At 40.0% G+C, this 21364-nt stretch overlaps 1 protein-coding gene across 4 annotated transcripts in view; it reads left to right on the top strand.

Annotated features, from left to right (window-relative positions):
* Positions 1-7329, top strand: part of STON1 (stonin 1) — a 63118-nt gene extending 55789 nt beyond the window's left edge. For 3 of the 4 annotated variants that reach the window (XM_033175760.1, XM_033175759.1, XM_033175761.1), the window contains 2 exons: positions 440-642; positions 4056-7327. In XM_033175760.1, the coding sequence (XP_033031651.1) occupies positions 440-642; positions 4056-4130 (278 nt within the window). In that variant the 3' untranslated portion in view covers positions 4131-7327. Of the gene's footprint in view, positions 1-439; positions 643-4055 lie in introns of all 4 variants that reach the window. The other variant, XM_033175758.1, reaches the window with a different exon arrangement.
* Positions 7330-21364: the final 14035 nt, after the last annotated feature.

Below are 21364 nucleotides of genomic sequence, written 5' to 3'. Positions count from 1 at the left end.
TATTGCTATATATTAGTATATAATATAATCATATTATTACTATATTATAATGCTAATATAATCTGCTAAATATAGTAATATTTCTAATTAATATTAGTAAATTTCTAATTGAAAACGTTTTTAGGAGTCCATCTGTGCCTGCGTATAGTAATATATTTTTTATTTTTTCTATCTTTAAATTTTTACCACTCTTATTCAAAATAGTAATAAAGTCATAAAGTAATAAAGTGTTTTAAAGCTAGCACTTAAAAATCACGGACAGCTTTCCCCTAGTTAGTGCAAAATTGTAGATTTTCATGGTGTGTTGTTTAAATGGAATTTGCACTGCTGCAGTGCTAATGAAATTCCTTAGTAAGAGAGATGAGTGCCTTTTATGTTTAAGAGAAATGTTCAATGGCCATTAAAATAGTTTGACTATTTGATTTTTTCTTTCCTCAAGGTCTTGATCATCCTCATTGTCTGTCATACAAATTAGAGCTTGGATCAGACCAAGAAATTCCCTCTGATTGGTATCCATTTGCTACTGTTGAGTTTTCCGTGCCTGACACCTGTGCCTCAAAGACAGAGGTCAGGTCTCTGGGGGTGGAGAGTGATGTCCAGCCACAGAAACATGTTCAGCAGCGAGCTTGCTACAACATCCAGGTAAATCCCAGAGCTTCCAGAACTGTGACCTGATTTGGCTTTAAATATTTGTTTTGCTGTCTTTTGTGATCGTGTATGTGTTGTGTGTGTATATGTGTGGTGGGATTTGCCCTAGAGAGGATCTCAGCTTTGGAAACTTGATGGCCACCATTGAGCTTAGCACTTCCTCTCCATTCTGGAGAATGTTGGGAATGCTTAATAATTTAGCTCTCAATGAAAAACAGTATATTAAAAATGAATCTACATTTTAGAAGTATAATTATAAGAAAAATTATGATGTTAGAGCACCATTTCTTAAAATATGTGCTGCAGAACACGTGTCTCAAATAATTATCCAAGAAAAAAATAAGTTAGGGAATGCCATATACTAAATTAATATTAAATAAAGGCCCCCAAGAAGTCCTGCAATAAGGAAACTTGTTAAACTTAGTTAACACAGTTTTTCCCAATTCATTGGCTATTGTGTCTTGTCTATGTGGGTGTGTGTATATAAAACACTTATCCCTATCTTGTGAAATAGTATTCTGTGCAGCATGCTTTAGGAAATGCCGAGTTTCTCTATTATGGTAGTTTTCAGTTTTTTTGTTTGTTTGTTTTTGTTTTTTTTTTTTTAAGATGGCATCTCACTGTGTCACCCAGGCTGGAGTGCAGTGGCATGATCTTGGCTCACTGCAACTTCCGCCTCCTGGGTCCAAGCGATTCTCCTGCCTCAACCTCTCAAGTAACTGGGATTACAGGCACCCACCACCATGCCCAGCTATTATTATTATTATTATTATTTATTATTATTATTGTATTTTTAGTAGAGATGGGGTTTCGCCATGTTGGCCAGGCTGGTCTCAAACTCCCGACCTTAGGTGATCTGACCGTCTCGGCCTTCCAAAGTACTGGGATTACAGGCGTGAGCCACCATGCCTAGCCTATTGGTAGCTTAAAATTTTATTTAAAATTTTAAAATAGAGATGAGATCTCACTATGTTGGTCAGGCTGGTCTCAAATTCCTGGTCTCAAGTGATCCTCCTGCCTCAGCCTCCCAAAGTGCTGGGATTACAAGTGTGAGCCACCATGTCCAGCCTGGTATTATGGTGGTTTTAAATGTTTGCCATCAGTTCTTTTGCATTCTTAGGCAGATGAACTAAAGGAGGACATACACTTACATCTGTTTCTAAACTTGTTTTCCCTCCTTATCCTCAAGTTTAGTACATATATGCATGTCCTCTGCCACATATTTCCCACAGTATCTTGAAATAGTGATGTATCTTGCTGGTCTTGTTTAAAAGTTTTTTTTTGTTTGTTTTTGTTTTTTTTTTCAGACAGAGTTTTGCTCTGTTGCCCAGGTTGGAGTGCAGTGGCATGGTCTTGGCTCACTGCAACCTCTGCCTCCTGGGTTCAAACAATTCTCCCGCCTCAGCTTCCCGAGTGACTAGGATTACAGGCTCCTGCCACCACGCCTGGCTAATTTTTTGTATTTTTAGTAGAGATGGGGTTTCACCATGTTGGCCAGGCTGGTCTCAAACTCCTGACCTCATGATCTGCCTGCTTCGGCCTCCCAAAGTGCTGGGATTCTAGGTGTGAGCCACCACACCTGGCCTAAACGTATTTTTTAGCTAGAAAACATTTCAAAAATCACAAAAATTAAACATTGCATTACAGACAGGTGGTTCAGTTTAGAATTTATGTTTCCCTTCTGACTTTCACATGAGCAACATTTTATAATTTCTAGTATCATTTATTTTATTTTTAAAAATTTAAATTTTGCCTGTGACACAGCCCTCAGGAGGTCCTGAGAACATGTGCCCCTCGAATAGCATTTTAAAATCTATGTGTTGCTTGACTTGCAGCAATGATTAATGCCATTCTGATTTCCTACTCATTTATTTCTATTAAAAATAGTGATATTATAGATGACATCGTTAATATCAACTGGGTTTCCTATACTATAGTAATGTGAGTCAGGATTTTTCTTTATTTTTGGACTATCTGTTTAGAAGTCTATGTTTGGGTCCAGTTACGTTTTTCTGCTGATAAAAGTAGTGATAGGTAGTGCTGTGACCTGAAGGCTGTATTTCCCCAGCAGGTGGGAATTGCCTCCGCTGAAGCTAGCTGCCTTCCCGGAGGTCATGCCTCCTTCCTGGAATCTAGGCAGGGGTGTGCAGACCCCTTTGCATCAACTTGGGCTAACTCTGTAGGTCAGCCCAGCTTCAGCTCTCCAGGGCATGGGCAGAAGCCTTCATTCTGACTACATGGCAGCCCAGCTTCTCTCTCTGCCCATTTAGCTTCATTTCCTGCAATGTTTCCATGAATGTTGAACTCAACAGCACTCTCCAGTAAACTTTCTGCACACGGATCTCCATCTCAGAGTCTATTTCTTGGGGAACCTGACCTGTAACACTAGGTATATAAGTATTATGTGTGACTGAAACGTGGGTTAAGTTCGCATGGAGACTATGTTTATATTTATTTTCCTATTCACAAAACGTGCCAGCTTCATGCAGTTTTGGTGGACAATTAAAAATTACTTTACAAAGTATCTCTAGCTTTAATGGCATTTACTAGTTGATCTGCACCTGGTGGCAGTTTCAAAATGTTTTCTTCCATTAAGTAATTCTCTGTTACAGTTTCAAAGTGCCAGATACCGCTCCACGTGCAGGGACTCAGTGGTGTGAACAGAGAGACAAAGTCCCTGTCCTCATGGAGCATAGTTTCTAGTGGGGGTAAATGAAAAACAGTTAGTAAATAAATAAATAATATGATTTCAACTAATGACAAATTCTAAGAAGATAATAAAATAGGGTAACAGGATAGAGAACGACTGGAGGGCTTTATCTGGGGTAGTCCTGGAGGACCTCCAGGAGGATGTGACATTTGAGCTGAGACAAAAATGATGAAGAGGAGATGGTTTGGCCCAGCTGGTTTACTATTAGTTTGCTGCAAAAGTAATCACGGTTTTTGCCATTAGTTTTGCAGCAACCTAATAGTTTGTAAGCTGGTTTGTTTCAGTTAGATAATTTTGGGTGCATTATAAATCTCAAGGGGGCCAATGGCTAGATATACGATACAGCCATGTATTCAGGGGGAGGGATAATTGATCATATGTCTAGTCAGATCTGTAAATGTTTTTCTCAACATATGTATTCTGTACACATTTTATAAAAACTACGTTTGACTTAGAAGACAGTTTTGGTGCTCTTGAAGATTTGACCCTGGCGGGGAGGATTTGTGGGGGGCTCTGTTGTTCAAAAGAAGAGCAGAGTGCCTCACTTGGAAGCTGCTGTAGGAAGGTAGAGGGCTGTGTCTGTGTCCAAAGGGTGAGGTTTGTGCAGTCTGTGCCGCATGTATAAAATAGGACTGAAGAGGTGTGAGTGCTGCATTGCATTTGTTAATGCTGCCTGTGTTTTGCTTTTGCATAACAGGTTGAAATAGAAAAGAAGTGGATTAAAATCGATGGAGAAGACCCAGATAAAATTGGTGACTGCATAACTCAGTAGGAGTAGCGAGAGTTCATGATGACAGCCCACTTGTCAAATATGTAATTCACCGAAACACACCAAGTCCTGCTACTGTAGAGTGGAAATGACTTCTGAACAGTGGTTTTAAGACAGGTCTGATGGCTGTGTTTAGAGAAGTTTAGACCTAAAACTGAACAATCTGTATTTTATGCTTTTCATATGTTTTTGTCCTAGGGGTTCAATCTAAAATGTTTCTATAATTTGTGTGATGTTTTGCTTCCTATTGAAACTCAAAGGCACTGTTACTCGTTGTGTGACCCTGCAGCCAGTTTGAATTTTGATTACTCAGTGGCTGATTGTTTTGCTCCCTGGATTACTGAGGTGCCGTCTTTATTTTTTCCCATCTCTTCTTGCTGGTTAGTGCCTGTACTAGAGGGTAAGGGAATCGAAGGAGACATACACCAAAATACTTAATTTTCCCTCTTGCTTGCCTCTGGCATGTGGCTAGGTGTAGACTGATGTTGAAACCACAGGCTAAAATGTAGATTTGGAAGTATCTGTGCTTTTGAATTACTTATTTTCCTGTCCTCTTACCACATTGGTAAGTAATAACTGGCTATATTTGGTGCCTGTCTCTCTCCCACTGTATTGTCATTTTCAAAATGTGCTTGTATTTTGGTGTGCTGCAAAGAAGCTATTTCTGTTGTCCTACATATTTTAGTATAAATCACTAAGACGTATTTCCTTTCACTTGGCAGGATTCCTTTCAAAATGGAATCTGAGTATTAGACACTAGTTAAAATATTTATATATATTAAAGATGAATTTTTAAAATTTATAAATACTATTTTCCAAAAGTACAGACTCTAAGGATATATTTTGATAAAGTATTATTTGTAATGAACACAAGCCTCTCTTGAGTAGAAGTCTAAATCACATGATGATTATTTTATACTAGTTCTGCTATCATGCTATTTTATGCTAATTCTGCTTATTTTAGAGTATTTTTCATTAAGGTGAGCAAAGTGAAAGATACTTGGTATTTTACCCAGATTTCTAAGAGGCAACATTTTTATTCTTCAGAGTCAGGTAAATGATTATAATGGTTTGGTTTCTAATGAAAAGTCAATAGCATTAGCAGCTATAATTCCATTTATAATTTCCTTTTAGCATTTACAGTGAAAAGTGAGAATTTTAAAATGTATGGAATCTATTTTCCAGATATATTTTTAGTCTGAAAAACAAACTCCCCCATGTGGTATTAATATACCTTCAATTTATGTTGAAGCTTAAACATAATTAGGAGATTTTTTTTCTATTTGCTAGATTTGTTTTCAGTCAAAACTGATTTAATGTTTTTCCAAACAACATTTATGTGTTGGCCTACAGAATTTATTTCATGTGTTTTATTTAATATTATATTACATTCATTGCAATCTGTTCAAAAACAGATTAAGACAAACATTTATGATGGTCTGTATCAATCAGCAGATTTTATTGCTTTTCATTATTTTACTGTAAAGGCAAAGGATGCAAAAGGTGATGGTTGGTTGAAAGGAATTGCTATTACTGTTTTTATTTTTTACTTTTTTTGAAACAGAGTCTCATTCTGTTGCCCAGGCTGGAGTGCAGTGGCATGATCTTGGCTCACTGCAACCTCCATCTCCTGGGTTCAAGCGATTCTCCTGCCTCAGCCTCCCAAGTAGCTGGGATTACAGGTGGAAGCCACCAAGCCCGGCTAAAATTCTTTTGTATTTTTAGTAGAGATGGAGTTTCCCCATGTTGGCCAGGCTGGTCTCGATCTCCTGACCTCAGGTAATCCACCAGCCTCGACCTCCCAAAGTTCTGGGATTACATGCATGAGCCACCATGCCCGGCTGCTATTTCTCTTTTTAACTACATTTGATGCCTTGCTTATAATATCATATGCTTGAGGCTCACTGTTGATGTAGAGTAGGGCAAATCTGTGTATGTCATTTAAAAAAATTCCACCATCTTTTCTTATCATCTGGTGTGGGCACACTCTAGAGTGACTTCAGTCTGCTCAGAACAAATATGGAGGCAGGGCAAAACTGATGCTACCTACGGTCCCAGTGAAGTTAGCTGGGTTAATTACTACCATTCCTTTCTGAGTGTGTTTTATGGCATCCTGCGACAAAGAACTCACAGTCTGATTAGGATGAACTTAATGACTATTTACACCTCAAAATATATTCACCAGAGGGTTCACTTAATTGCCCCCCATGCTTCACAGGTTGACTAGTATCCCTCCCTGCCAGGGTTATTCACTCACAAGCCACCGGGCCTTCAGGATATCTCGAGATTCAGTGTTGACGATATAATAGCAAAAGCTGGACTAACGCCCAAATGGAGTGTCTGTGGCAATGCAGAGGCTGATAGCATTAACAGCGTAACAGCGGGGTGTTATGGCATAATTGTTAATTTGCACATCTATTAGGATCCTTAAATATTCATTACTTAGTGTTAAATTAACATTCTGTGTAGAGAGGGGAGGCTTATTCAATTCTTCTGACCTCAGAACTGGCAAGAGGTCAGAATTGACTACAGAACTCTAGGTGAAAAATCAGGTAGGATTCAAATTAAGTAGAACTGCCCTTTTCGGAACAGTGATCTTCAAAAAACCCTTGCTTTTAAGGGAGGGAAGCGGGGAAGGAAAGGAATGAGGGAGGAAAGATTCCTTTCTAGCATTTATTTTGCTTTAGATCACTCCATTGTGAGTTTGACCATTTTGGAGTCAAATGAGCAGACTTCCAAGGAGCTGACCAGTTTGTGACTAGTCTGCTCATTTTTCCAGTTACAGGATCACATTAACAGTGTAAACGAATTCATGGGTAGATCATTTGTGCAGATCTAAATTTAAGGACATTTCCTTTTTCTGTGGGAATCACAAGAGTTCATCCATTAAAAAAAGATATGTAAAAAAGATACTTTCCAGCACATAAAGGCTGGAATTTTACAACCTGATGTATATATTAGACAGTTCTAGGATGTTAGTTCCCTTCATTCCAGAGCTATGCTTGTGATACAGCCCCTTTTCTTATAAATTCAGTTAGAAGGCCTTTCTTAACAATGACTATTATAATGTTTTACTTAAAGTATGGTTTTATATTCTGTCAATGCAAATACAAAACAGGTTGAGCCTTAATAATCATGTAACAAAATATTTTGTAGATTAAATATTGATTTTTCAAAAATTAAAAATGTATTTCAAATGATTCTTACTGTGCTGTGAATGTATATCTTCTTTTGCAAGACCTGGGGCTCTTTTTTTTTCTTAAGGTATGAAATCAATTTCAATAACCCTAAACAATTGACTGTCAGGCATATGTCAGACTCCAGTCTTAAGGAGTCAGTGACCATGACCTCTTGGCATATCCTGGAAAAATGACATCATCAAAGTATAGTTGATAATGTTATAAAAGATGATTTTAAAAATAGGGTATAATCATGACTCATAAAGATATGAGGCTGGGTGCGGTGGCTCATGCCTGTAATCCCAGCACTTTGGGAGGCTGAGGTGGGCGAATCACGAGGTCAGGAGATCGAGACCATCCTGGCTAACATGGTGAAACCCTGTCTCTACTAAAAATACAAACAAAAAATAAATTAGCCAGGCATGGTGGTGGGCGCCTGTGGTCCCAGCTACTCAGGAGGCTGAGGCAGGAGAACAGCGTGAACCCGGAAGGTGGAGCTTGTAGTGAGCTGAGATTGCGCCACTGCACTCCAACCTGGGCGACAGAGTAAGACTCTGTCTCAAAAATAAAATAAAATTTAAAAAAATGAAATGAATACGTGCATAAGATTACTACTACTCAAAGCCTTTCACAAATTTTCCTTGAAAATAGGGAAAACTTTGTCCACAGTATTCCATGGAATTTTCAAACTTTGGCAACTTGTAGAGTACTCCTGTAGAATTAATGTGCACCTAAAAGCCATGTTTTTAAAGTTTAGAAAACCAGTTTTACATAATTGTACAGAATATATTTCAGGTAAGGTATACGTGTGGGTGGTAGGGAGTTGCGGGGGTGGAGGGAAGTTGTGGGGGAGTGGAGGGAGGTCATAGGAGATATGAAGGTAAATCAGTGCTTATAAAGGACCGACCTAACAACCTCTCCACCCTCCTTTTTACAGGAAATCTGCCTTGTGTTGAAATTAAATTTTTATTTAGCTACTAAAGTTAATATTTCAAAATGGCATCAGTACTTCATAGAAGACAGAAATGAAGCACCATTTTAACCACTGCTAGGACTCACAAGGCTTGGCCCTAGTTCTTCAGGACCGACAAAAGGATTGAGTGGCAAAAACTGACCGTATTTGTAACAACAGTCCTCAAAATCCCATCAATCAATTCTTTCCTGTTTTGTCTCAACTCTGGCTAGACTGTCCCACCACTTTTTTGTAGACACAGGGTAGATTTTGATGTTGTCTCTCCTAGACCCTACCCATCCTCTGCAGCTACTGTATTCCAAGGAACTTATACGCTTAGCCAGGGCCCTAAAACATAGGGCTATATGTATTCTGTTGAATCATATGTAATCGCTAATATTTACCTTTCTTGATGGGAATTTCACGGGCTCAATCTAATTATCCCTGTATTTCCCTGGGTCATATGATACAAGCATTTTTCGTTATCCTGCTTAGAAATGGTATTGAAATATGAATTTGACTCTAATTTTTAAAGGAAGATAGAGTTGCTAGTCAAGAAGCAAATAGTTGAATTACAAAAAACCATAGATACAAGCTACAAGTAATATTCTGCCTTTAAAATCATGTTTCATCTGTAAGGAAAAGGAACTGATTAGATTAATTGCCCCATGTTTTAAAATATTTCAGTTCATTTCCATGAGACTTCCTGGGGAAGAAAGGCACAGCATCATTGGACTCTGGGTTTTGCTGCTTCCCCTTCATGTATCTGCACTCGCACAGCCTTCCAAACTTCAGAGGGAAGAGTGGCTTCTTTAAATAATATGATTGTGTGTGTTGCCATTTTGCTGAGAAGCTCCTTTTGTAGAATCCAGCATTGTGAACTCCATGAAATGTAATTTGCAGTACATTCTTGAAACAGAAGAGGGTGCTCTCAGGCAAGCTGATGCTACCCAATGCTAGAAATTTAAATTTGGCGCTGCTTGTATTATGATTAGTACAAGATCTTAGGGGCATTTAATAAAGCATTTCAAAGCATGTGAGTCCAGTGGAGTATAATTAAAATTAATACAATAGACAAACACATTAAAGTATTCTTAATGTCTAGTCTAAAAATGCTGTCAAATACAATTTTACATATCCCAAAGAGTTAAATACTATGCTTATCTCTAAACATTTCTAACTATTATACAGAAAGAAAAACAGTGTCTTCCTTCTCCGCAGGTTTCAAACAAAATTTTTCTAATGAGAGTTAATAAACTCAAAATCTTCTTTCTTTAAAATATTTGTAAGATATTATAATTAATTCATCCTGTTTTGGCATGTGTCAAGGTCAATGTGGTCTCTAAAAATCTCCAGTCCAGGATTGTACGTTCAGCTTCTTAGGTAAGAACAAGCAAAGATATATGCTTTCAGGAGAATATTTCATGCTGCCTTGACTCAGGGACAAGCCTTGGTACTCTTTCAGTCCTCAGAAGGCAGTAATGAACAATGTCCTTTTCAACATGGGCTCTGTGTTTCTCTCAGAAATCTTCCAGGGTGGATGTTGTCATTCTTTTATAAAGCCAGTTGGGACACTCTCTTTCCAAAAGCCTTATATCATGAGTAAGTCTATGAGTGTAGCTGAACGCACGCAGCATTCCCAAAGCATTCTGAACTACAGAAGGCTTCCTTAACGCATTGGCTGCCAGTTTGCCACTCTGAATCACCTCAAAATGCAGTGTGACCTTTGTTCCAAATAATCATCTTGCTGGTCATTCTAATTTTTTTAAGTGCTTACTATATATCTGCAGTTTTCTAGGTACTAAGGATCAGCAACTACAAAGATAGTTAATTCCTGCTCTTATAGAGAGTATATAATAGTGGGGGAAGTCAGATGATAAATATCAAGTTGTGATTATTGCTATGCAGAAAAATAAAGCAAGGTAAAACAATAAAGAGGTGTAGAAGCGTGCCATTTTAGATAGGTTGGTAAGGAATGTTCTCTTTGATGAGATGACATTCTAGCAGCAAGACCTGAAAGAAATGAGGTAGAGTGCCTCCCAGATCCCCAGGGAAGAGAGTGTCCAGCAGAGGGCTCTGCTAGTGCACAGGTGTGGGACTGGGCTGCTAACCCATCAGAAGAACATCACAGAGGACAGATGGCCGCTGGGTGGCTATATTGGAGTGAGCAAGGGGGTGGGATAGAGGTGGAAAGGGATCAGAGAGATCGTGGGGAGGTGGGGGAGGCAGACCACCTAGGGTTTTGTGGGCCATGGATTTTATTCTGAGTGAGATGGGAGCCCCTGGAAGGCTTTGTGCAGAGGAGGGATAGAACTTTGTTACATGTTAAGATGATTCTGTGGACATAAAAAGGAAGTAAAAGCAGCAGCAGAGAAAGTAGTTAAGAGTCTATTGCAATATCTCAGGTGTCTTAGTCCTTTCTTGCTGCTATACCTGAGACTGAGGGATAGCAAAAATTTCTCACAGCAGAAATTTCTCACAATCTGGAGGCTGGGAAGTCCAAGATCAAGTGCCAATAGATTCAGTGTCTGGTGAGTGCCTGTCTGTTCCTCATAGTAGGCATGTTCTTACTGTGTCCTCACATGACAGGAGGGGCAACAGGGCTCTCTGAACCCTCTTTTATGAGGGTACTAATCCCATTCATAAGGACAGAGCCTTCACACCTAATTACCTCCTAATGGCCCCACCTTTCACTACCATCATCTTGGGGGTTAGGTTTCAACATATGAATTTTGTGTGGGACACAAACATTCAGATGACAGCATCAGGTGAGAGGTGATAGAGATTGAGAGTGGTGACAGGAGATGAAAAATGGTTGAATTCGGAACATATGTGAAACATGGAGCCAACAGTATATGCCGATGGATTAGATGTGGGGCGTGAGGGAAAGAAGGGAACCAAGACCACTGCCAGATTTTTGGCCTGAGCAATGAAAGAATGGAGTTGATTTTATGGATGAGGGAAAGAGTGTTGTAGGAGCAGATTTTGGGGAGAAAGATCAGGAATTCATGTTTGGATGAGCTAACTTTGAGATGCCTATTAGATATGCAATGGAGAGAGCAAGTAGCAATTGAGTGTACAAGGCAGGAAAGAGGGCTGTGATAGAGACGCACCTCTTAGAGATATCAGCACTTTCAGCCATGGGACTAACTGGGATCACCTGGGAGTGAATATAGACTAGAAGTGGGCTGAGAATTGAGCCCTTGGGCTCCCTGGAGTTTAGAGGTCAGGAAAATGAGGGCAATGCCGTAAAGGACACTGAGGAAGAGTAGCTGGAGTAGAAGAAAAAAGAGAATGGTATTCATTCCAGGGATCAAGTGAAAAAGGATGTCAAGAGTTTCCTCAAATGCTGCTGCTAGAGTAAGATGAGAACTGAGAGTTGACTACTGGATCTAGCAACATGGAAATCGGTGACCTTGACAGAAACAGTGTCATTGAAGTGACAGCAATGGAAGCAAACTCAAGCAGGTTTGGACCCAGTGAGTAAATGGCTTTGTAGGGGAAGCAAAAAAAAAAAATTTCCTTCTACCCTCTTCAGTTCTGTGGTTGGTCCAAGAATTAAACTGACATAAGACAGATTAACAGGAGAAAAGCATATTGATTTTATTAATATTTTTTACATGTACATGGCAGTCTTCAAAAGGGAAGTAAAGACCCTAGGATGTCATTAGGCCGTGAAGCTTATATACCTTTTCACGCAAAGAACAACTAATTATGGGGATGGGCCAAGACAAAGGGGCTTGGGCTCGGGGCACTAAATTGTAGGACAGAGCCTAGAAAATACATGGGGGAAACTAATGAAAGGTAGGGTCGTTTTAGTAGTTTGATGTGGAGGCCCATTTCGGCATCAACTCCTAGTGTTTGGTGATAAGTATGTTCTTCTCTTCCTAGTACAGGAAAGGCACCTTTTTCATGGAAAATTTTATGATACATTTTTAGGGAGAAATGAGGAGGTCAGAGAGCCTGTGCTAGTTTGTTTTGCATCGCTACAAAGGCATACCTGAGACTCAGTAATTTATAAAGAAAAGAGGTTTAATTGGCTCACAGTTTGGCAAGCTGCTCAAGCACGGGACCAGCATTTGCTTGGCTTCTGGTGAGGCCTCAAGGAGGTTTTTACCCATGGCAGAAGGCGAAGCGGGAGCACGCATGTCACATGGTGAGAAAGAAGCAGGAGCAAGAGGAGGCTCTTCCAGGCTCAAATCTGCATGAACGAACAGAGTGAGAACTCACTCATTATTGCAGGGGCAGCATGAAGACATTCATGAGGGATCTGCCCCCATGACCCAAATACCTCCAACTAGGCTCATCTCTAACATCGGAGGTCACATTACAACATAAAATTTGGAGGGGAAACACATCCAAACCATATCAGAGCCCTTCTGCATGTTCTGTTTCTCAAGCACCTTCAGCTTAAAATAATCAATATGCCAAAACAGCATATTGTGGGATGGCATGAATCCCTTCAGACCCCTTTTTTCTGGAGATAGAGTCTTGCTCTTGTTGTCCAGGCTGGAGTGCAGTGGTACCATCTCAGGTCACTGCAACCTCCACCCCCCAGGTTCAAGTGATTCTTGTGCCTCAGCTTCTCAAGTAGCTGGGATTACAGGCGTGCACCACCACTCCTGGCTAATTTTTGTATTTTTGGTAGAGATAAGAGTTCACCATGTTGGCCAGGCTGGTCTCAAACTCCTGACCTCAGGTGATTCACCCACCTCTGCCTCCCAAAGTGCTGGGATTACAGGCGTGAGCCACCATGCCTGGCCCCCTTCAGCTGTTTTGAGGAGTTTTGCTGTCAGTATGAACACTGGGACAGTAGCTGGGGAGGATGAGATCTTAATACTTCCCTGACATCCCTTAAGACCCAAGTCTTGATACTTTGTCTGCTTTCTGGCTCCTTCTTTGTCATTACTATTATTTTTATCTTCTTGATGTTGACTCTTGCTAAAAGTTTTTCACTTCCTTATTGTTAATGCGTATGGAAAATGATTCCTTGTTACCTTTTAGCACATGTCATCTGAATCTTTTGCTGTTTCCAGCATAGGTGCTTTGACTATGCCAGCTTGTATTTCTTCAGAATTTTCATTAACTGTATGTGTGGTGTTGTAGGCATTACATATTTTAAAATAAATTTAGCCATTGCTTTAATCACATCCTGCAATGTTTTAAATTTTTTCTTGGTTGAATTTCACCAGGTCAATGTCATTTCATATTAGGATGGTAATCCCATTTCGAATTTTGTTATCAAATTCAGAATAATTGTAAACCAGTTGCTGGTTTCACAATCTTAAGAATGCCTTCAAAGTTCCTGCAGGATAAAAAAGCACACCTATTTATTCATAGTTTTTGTATCTACCTAGTAGTTTCAACTTTGATTCTTTATTATAGTTGATATAGTAATATTCTATGTAAATAATTATCCAGTAATTAAGTGAATCTTAATAAAAGTAAAGTATCTGTGAAAGGTACAATTTAGGCAACTGTGAAATCATACAATTAGTGGGATATTTTATTGTTTTATTATTTTAAAACTGTTTTGTATGCTTAAAATAAGGAGGTGATCAAAATATGATTTCATGACTCACATGGCTTATTGTCATACAAAGGGATTTTTTTTCCCACAATGCTTAAAGAGGGAGAATCACGAGAACAAATCTCATAGGGAATATACTCGATAGATGAAGTATATCAACCATGTAATGAGTGAGCTCCAAAATTACTAAAGTCTAGTTCACCAATTAGGATGAATGCAGGCTCTATGGAAAGTAAAAGCTAGTGGAAGTGTGAGGTATGACTGTAAGAGAGGATTTGGGGAGAGATGGCTTGACCAACACAACAGAGATCCATGCAGACACAGGAGGTCCCTCCATGCAAGAATGTGGGTGTTGCTGCTGAGGCTTCGGAGATGACCCCAAAGGCTAACAGAATGTAGCCCTGCCACACCTGGAGCTCACGTTTTTTGGAGAAGCAACTCAACGGAGTGCAGTCATGCCATGGTCTAAGCTCTCAAAGTGTCTGCCAAACGATTAGGGTTGTAGGTCAGTCATGCATTACTTACCAATGGGAAAATGTACAAAATGAGAAATGTGTTGTTAGGAGACTCGTTGTGCAAGCATCATAGAATTTACTGACACAAACCTAGATAGTACAGCCCACTACACACCTAGGCTATATGGTATGGTCTATTGCTCCTAGGATACATACCTGTTTTCAGTAACAGCATGTTACTATACTGAATACTGTAGGCAGTAGTAATACAATGGTTTTGTGTATCTAAAGATATCTAAACAAAGAAAAGATACAGTAAAACTACGGTATTATAATCTCTTGGGACTACTGTTTTATAAAGGGTCCCTCATTGACAGAAACATGGTTATGCAGCACACCACTGTATTTTGGAGTCCAGTAGTTGAAGTCAATAGCTCACATATGGGGTATGATAAGGTGTGATACAACATTTTCGAAGGAAGTGGGAGTACGTTGCAAGTTCTTGTCACAGTAAAACATATGTCACTCATAGAAAACTATATATGTGTTTGGAATCATTTCAAAGCTATGTAACAAAACAGTTCACAATTATAAGAATAAACTTCAATTTAAAAATATTATTACGCAAAAATGGTAAATATTTAATGTATAAAGTAACGAAACAAAATTTACTAAACAAAAATATTATATCTTGCAATTCACACTCCATTTTAGACTTTTAAATTTAAAGAGACAGATAAAAACTCCAAATGGTCACACAGAATGACAGAATTGAAGTAACCTAAGTTTGGCTGGGCACGGTGACTCAGGCCTGTAATCCCAACACTTTGGGAGGCTGAGGCAGACGGATCACCTGAGGCTAGGAGTTCAAGACCAGCTTGGACAACATGGTGAAACCCTGTCTGTACTAAAAATACAAAAATTAGCCATGCATGGTGGTGGGCATCTGTAATCCCAGCTACTTGGGAGTTTGAGGTGGGAGAATCCCTGAATCCAGGAGGCAGAGGTTGCGGTAAACAGAGATTGTGCCACTGCACTCCAGCCTGGGCCACAGAGTGAGACTCTGTCTCAGACAAACCAACAAACAAAAAAATTGGCCAGGCGCAGTGGCTCACGCCTGTAATCCCAGCACTTTGGGAGGCTGAGGCAGGTGGATCACTTGAGGCCAGGAGTTTGAGAACAGCCTGGCCAACATGGTGAAACCCCATCTCTACTAGGAAAAAAACAAAAAACAAAACAAAACAAAAAACTAGCCAGACATGGTGGCAGGGTCCTGTAATCCCAGCTACTCAGGAGGCTGAGGCAGGAGAACCGCTTGAACCAGGAGGGTGGAGGTTGCAGTGAGCCAACATCGCACCACTGCATTCCAGCCTGGGCGACAGAGCAAAACTCCATCTAAAACAAAACCAAAACAAAACAAAAAAAAAGAAGTAACCTAAATTATATTTCTTCATCTTTACTGTCACAGTTTATTTTACATATATCATTTAAATCCAAGAATACATGGTACCAAAGGAATGGAGACACACGTTGCACCTAGACCATTATGAATCCCCAGATGACTGTGGGTATCAGTCCACATGTGTCAGAGATCCAAGTGTGTAACTGGGAGGCCTCCAAATTAACCTCTATGTAGGATACAATGTTTATTATACGCTAAGAATCTAAAAAAAAAAAGTGATTTGAATCTTTCATTTGCATTATTAAAACTCAACAATAATTGCACCGATTTGTTTAGAATGTATGCCAATATTTAATAAAAAATTGGTGGGGAGGGGAGATAGAGTATTTAACTATGGACATTCCTTTGCCAGAATTGCCAGAACATGGTGATAATCAAAAACAGACTGATTTTCTGTTGTTTTATCATTGTGTTTAAATTATCAAAAAACAATGCTTCTCATTATTGCCTGTGCCCAGGACTGCCCACTTCCCCTACTTGGTACACCACTGGATGATGAATACTTCCACAAATTGGCAGTGATCCAGTGGTGAAAGAAAAATTAATGATACAGCAGGTCCCGGTGGCTCACACCTGTAGCCCCAGCACTTTGGAAGGCTGGGGCAGGTGGAGTATCTGAGGTCAAGAGTTCGAGACCAGCCTGGCCAACATGTTAAACCCGGTCTATACTAAAAGTACAAAAATTAGCCGGGTGTGGTGGTGCACACCTGTAGTCTCAGATACTCTGGAGGCTGAGGCAGGAGAATCGCTTGAACCCGGGAGGCGGAGGTTGCAGTGAACTGGGATCGTGCCACTGTATTCCAGCCTGAGTGACAGAGTGGCGGGGTGGCGGCGGGGAAGAAAAAAGAAAATTAATGATGCAAAGGAGAGAGGGAGACATTGCTAGGGCCATATCTCTGAGCAGATGAGAGGAGAAGGGACCCAAGGCACCAGCAGAGGGACTGACAGACAAAAGCACAAACAGTTCATCCACGGCAATGAGGCAAGACAGAGTCTGTGGGTACAGATGAATGTAGGCCTATTATCTAAGGTGTTCTTTCTTAGTTTTTTTCCCAGAAGTGGAATGGGGGATTCAGAGACTTTTCACCGTCCCAGAGACGGAGAATCCTGTTTCTTTAAGGACACTTTATTACCTACTTTAATTTTCTTTTTTTTCCCTTGGGTTTTTTTGTTTGTTTGTTTTTGTTTTTTTTGAGAGGGAGTCTCACTCTGCCACCTAGGCTGGAGTGCAGTGGTGCGATTTCAGCTCACTGCAACCTCTGCCTCCTGGGTTCAAGTGATTCTCCTGCCTCAGTCTCCCAATTAGCTGGGACTGCAGGTGCCTGCCACTATGTCTGGCCTATTTTTATATTTTCAGTAGAGACAGGGTTTTACCATGTTGGCCAGGCTAGTCTCAAACTCTTGACCTCAAGTGATCTGCCAACCTTGGTCTCCTAAAGTGCTGGGATTACAGGTGTGAGCCACTGCACCCAGCCTAATTTTGTTTTCTTGAAAAGTTTGATCACTTCTTTTAATACGTGTTCTTTACTGGGTTTTTTTTTTTTCTTTTTTCATGACAGAGGTTGCTGTGGATGTCACTGCTATTAATGCTTTAATATTAACTATACTGACTCAAAAAGGACATTATTGTGATTTTGGAACTGAGATGATCAATTCCCTCTAACAGGGAATAAATGGTTAAGGCAGCTCTGATTTGGGAAATCCATTTGTGAGCACTCTAGAATTCAGTTTCTTTTTCTGCTTTTCATCTCTGAGAGAGATGCTATAGAGCTGTGAGTGGCCGGGCGGGGGTGGGAGATGCCACCTCAGAGCAGTGCTTGTCCTTTTCCATAGAGTTTTATTTTGATATTTTCACACTGCTCAGAGAGAATTCCACCCAAAGGTCCTCAAGTGCCATGAAAAGGACAAGGAAAGAGCATCTTTGAACAGTGGCATTGTTAAATGCCAAGAGCCTGCCTCTCCAGTGGATAATTTTGAGATATTCTGAAACACTTTTCAAAGGCTTTGCTAAGTAGTCATTGTGGAAAAGGACACATTCTATATTAAACTCACGCTGGGATCAGAGATGGCCTTGGGTAAGATTGTGAACTAGACGATGTTTGCAGCCCTCTTTTTATTGCCTCTTCCTCCGTCAGTGATGCTCCAGCCCCTTCCCCTGTACCTCCTCAAGGCTTTTAGAGTCTCTCCCCCTCCCTCTTTTTGCCTTATGTGATTGAGGGCCATGGAAGGGTAGATATCAGTAACTTAGATCTTGGTGTTCTTCTGCTGCAGGCTTTTCCAATGGAGCTACTTATTCCTCCAAACCCCACAGACCTTTAACTGCTTCTCTGCCTTCAGTGTGGCTGTCCTCCATCCTCCAGTCCACCCTTTGTGCTGCAGTCAGGAAAGGACACATTATCTTGCATTTGCTTACCAGGGAGACTTAGCTTTCACCACAGCTTGCCTTATTCTCTATCCTTTAGCCAAACCAAACAAACTGCTCTCATTTCCTCAAACCTATCATGTTCTCAAACCCCCCATGCTCTCAAGCCCCAAGCTTTGGCTGATACAGTTCCCTCTCCCTGGAATACTCTTCCTTGCCCCCTTCCTCTGTCTCTTACTCATTCCACAGACCTCAGTTTAGGGGGCCAATTCTAAGAAGCCTTCCCTGGCCCTCCCCATTCAGGTCAGCGGAACCATACACACACTAATCCTGTTATATTTTAATTACTTGTATTTTTTTCTTTTTGCCCACCCTCTTTGGGGTTTTGACTGGGGTGGCTCTGCCCACAGTTATTTCTCTTTTTCTGGGAAGAGAACCTTCTGCAGGGGTGGTGGTAGGTGATGGTAGGAGCAATGCCAGTGGTATGGGGCTAATCCCCTGGCCAGAGATTATGACCTATGTGTTCAATGAGAAACACTACATGAATGAATGATTGGATAAATTTAGATAAATGCACTACTTTTCTCCCTATGATAGTTGCATTTTAATCCCTAATTTTCCTCCACCTATAGGCTAGAAATTCCATTTTATAACAGCTTAAGAATAAATTCATATCAATAACTTTTAATGAATGTTTTTCATATTTGAGGTACTATGCTAAGAGCTCAAGGGGCATATAAGAATGAATAATACACAGCCTAAGTCCTCAAGAAATTTAAAATCTATTACACTTATGGTTGCAAATGCCCTTTAAAAAGTAAACACACACACACATATCTGAGGGGTTGGAAAATATTAAAATGTTTGTTTTAAAATTTGATTTAATCTTGGTTTTGAAAGCTGGTAAAAGTGAAGAGGATGCACCCTTAGCTTTTTGGCACCTATTGCTTGTTTGGGATTGTGTTTTCTCATTTAACGCCCAGCAACTTATCAAGGAAGTGTTATTTCTCTCTCTCTTTTTTACTTTTTCTTTTTGAGACAGAGTCTTGCTCTGTCTCCCAGGCTGGAGGGCAGTGGCCTGATCTTGGCTTTCTGAAATCTCCCCCTCCCGGGTTCAAGTGATTCTTGTGTCTCAGCCTCCCAAGTAGCTGGGATTACAGGTACGCACCACCATGGCTGGCTAATTTTTTGTATTTTTGGTAGAGAAAGAGTTTCACTCTATTCGTCAGGCTCGAACTCCCGGACTCAAGCAATTCACCCACCTCGGCCTCCCAAAGTGCTCGGATTACAGGCGTGAGCCACCGCACATGGCCAAGGAGTGTTGTTTCTCATCGTGAAATGAAAACATCTGTCTCTTGTTAAAGGTATCTTGGAACCCTTGTGTGGCTGTAGATGGCTTTTTTTCTTGTACTTGAAACAATATCCCATGCTTAATTTCCTTGATCTGTCCACATAACAATAAAATGTAACTTCAAATGGAAAACGTTCACATCAAGAATTATTCACTAGCTCATCCCATGTAAACACATATAAGCAAACACAAGTATTTGTTAGGAGCCTTTTATGTGGCCAGTACAATCCTAGGTACTATAATTTAGGGAATACATGGAACTCTACAAATTACAGTGTACTTAAATTTATGGGACCATGACATTGCCACTTTCAAAGCCGAAAGAAAATGCAATCACAAGTAGGGATGATAGTGGTAGGAAAGGGGCCACAGTGGTTTTCTGTGGTGTTTGGATAGAACAGAGTGGTTATTGTCTAAAAGTTTTCTGCCTTGATGACCCTTTCTTGGTCCCTTGGCTAGAAAAAGCAAGCTTTTTTATGTTTCCTCTCTGTGACCATTGGTATTTCTGGGTTGCCAGCTTCCCCAGCACCCAATCTAGGATATGGGAGGCAAAAAGAAAATCGGAGAACTCACTGCTATGTGGCCCTTGGGATTGCGTGGTCTATAATTGATCTGCCATATTCTCCCCACTTTTCAGAGTCTTCTTATGTTTAGATAGATAACATTTCAGCTGTTCGTAGCAGGATGAATAGGAAGAAGTGTATTTATTTTATGTTGTCCCTGCCTCTCCCAATATTTGAAGCATCTAAGACAATAGAATAGAACAGTCAAGACGCTGCCACTTACCTCTTATAAAATGAGATAAACTAGGAAAGAAGAAAAGCACAGTTCTTGAGGGGAGAAAGCTGGTTGGTTTTCTGCAGGTCATAGCCTTAGGTTCAGATTATTTGTCTTTATCTCCACCTTGTCTAGGTTGGAGAATTAACTGGAGACAATAAACATTATTCTTGCTAATACTTTATGTTCACGTATGATTATATGCACTATGATTAAAGAAATGAAAGTATAACCATTTGTTAGCTAGGAAATTACTGAATCCTTATCAAGACCTTGATGAGAATGTTGAAAAAGTAGTGATGAGGAAAATTGTGTTTGAAGTCATCCTACATAGTTTTCATGGGTTAATTATAATTAGTAATATGTGCACAATATATACATCTCTCGAATATTAAAATATTTTGAAGTAGGCAGTCACATACTCATTAACAGTGTTCCATTGCATTGTGTCATACAGGTCACTTTAACTGAAATCTTGTTGGAGTGGGAGGAGGAATTCATCATGGTGGAATAGAATCTGATGTTCAAATAAAGCAAGTTGATTTTGGAGCTGTATTAGAAAATGGAAAATGTTACAAAAGTGCAGAGTATAAAATAAATCAGAACTGCTAACACTGTAACCATTTCAAAGTTACAGGGTGAGGCAGAGATTATCTGGATTTTCATTTCCTGTAAGATGTAAAGGATGAAACAGAGTCATAGAAACACAATACTGCTGGGTTTAATGCACTGGTTGCAAAATGTTCAGAAGTTAATTATGAATATTTGCTGCCTTAAGTCATACGCCCAAATACTAACTTACATTTTAATCACTAATAAATAATTATTTACAGTCTATACAATTATTGAAATACTTTGTAATTGACTGTAAAGTTTAATATGTAAAAAATAATGGGCTGTCTCTAAAATAGTTTTCTTTACTTTTTTTCTTTTATGAGACCGAGTCTCACTTTGTCACTCAGACTAGAGTGCAGTGGCATTATCTTGGCTCATTGCACCTCTGCCTCCCAGGTTCACGCCATTCTCCTGCCTCAGCCTCCCGAGTAGCTGGGATTACAGGTGTGCACCACCACCCCAGCTAATTTTTGTATTTTTAGTAGAGGCAGTTTCACTATGTTGGCTAAGTTGGTCTTGAACTTCTGACCTCAGGTGATCTGCCCGCCTCGGCC

This window comes from Trachypithecus francoisi, unplaced genomic scaffold (genome assembly GCF_009764315.1).
Source record: "Trachypithecus francoisi isolate TF-2019V2 unplaced genomic scaffold, Tfra_2.0 Lachesis_group17, whole genome shotgun sequence".
Classification (NCBI taxonomy): domain Eukaryota; kingdom Metazoa; phylum Chordata; class Mammalia; order Primates; family Cercopithecidae; genus Trachypithecus; species Trachypithecus francoisi.
This window is presented reverse-complemented; position numbering and strand designations above follow the sequence as displayed.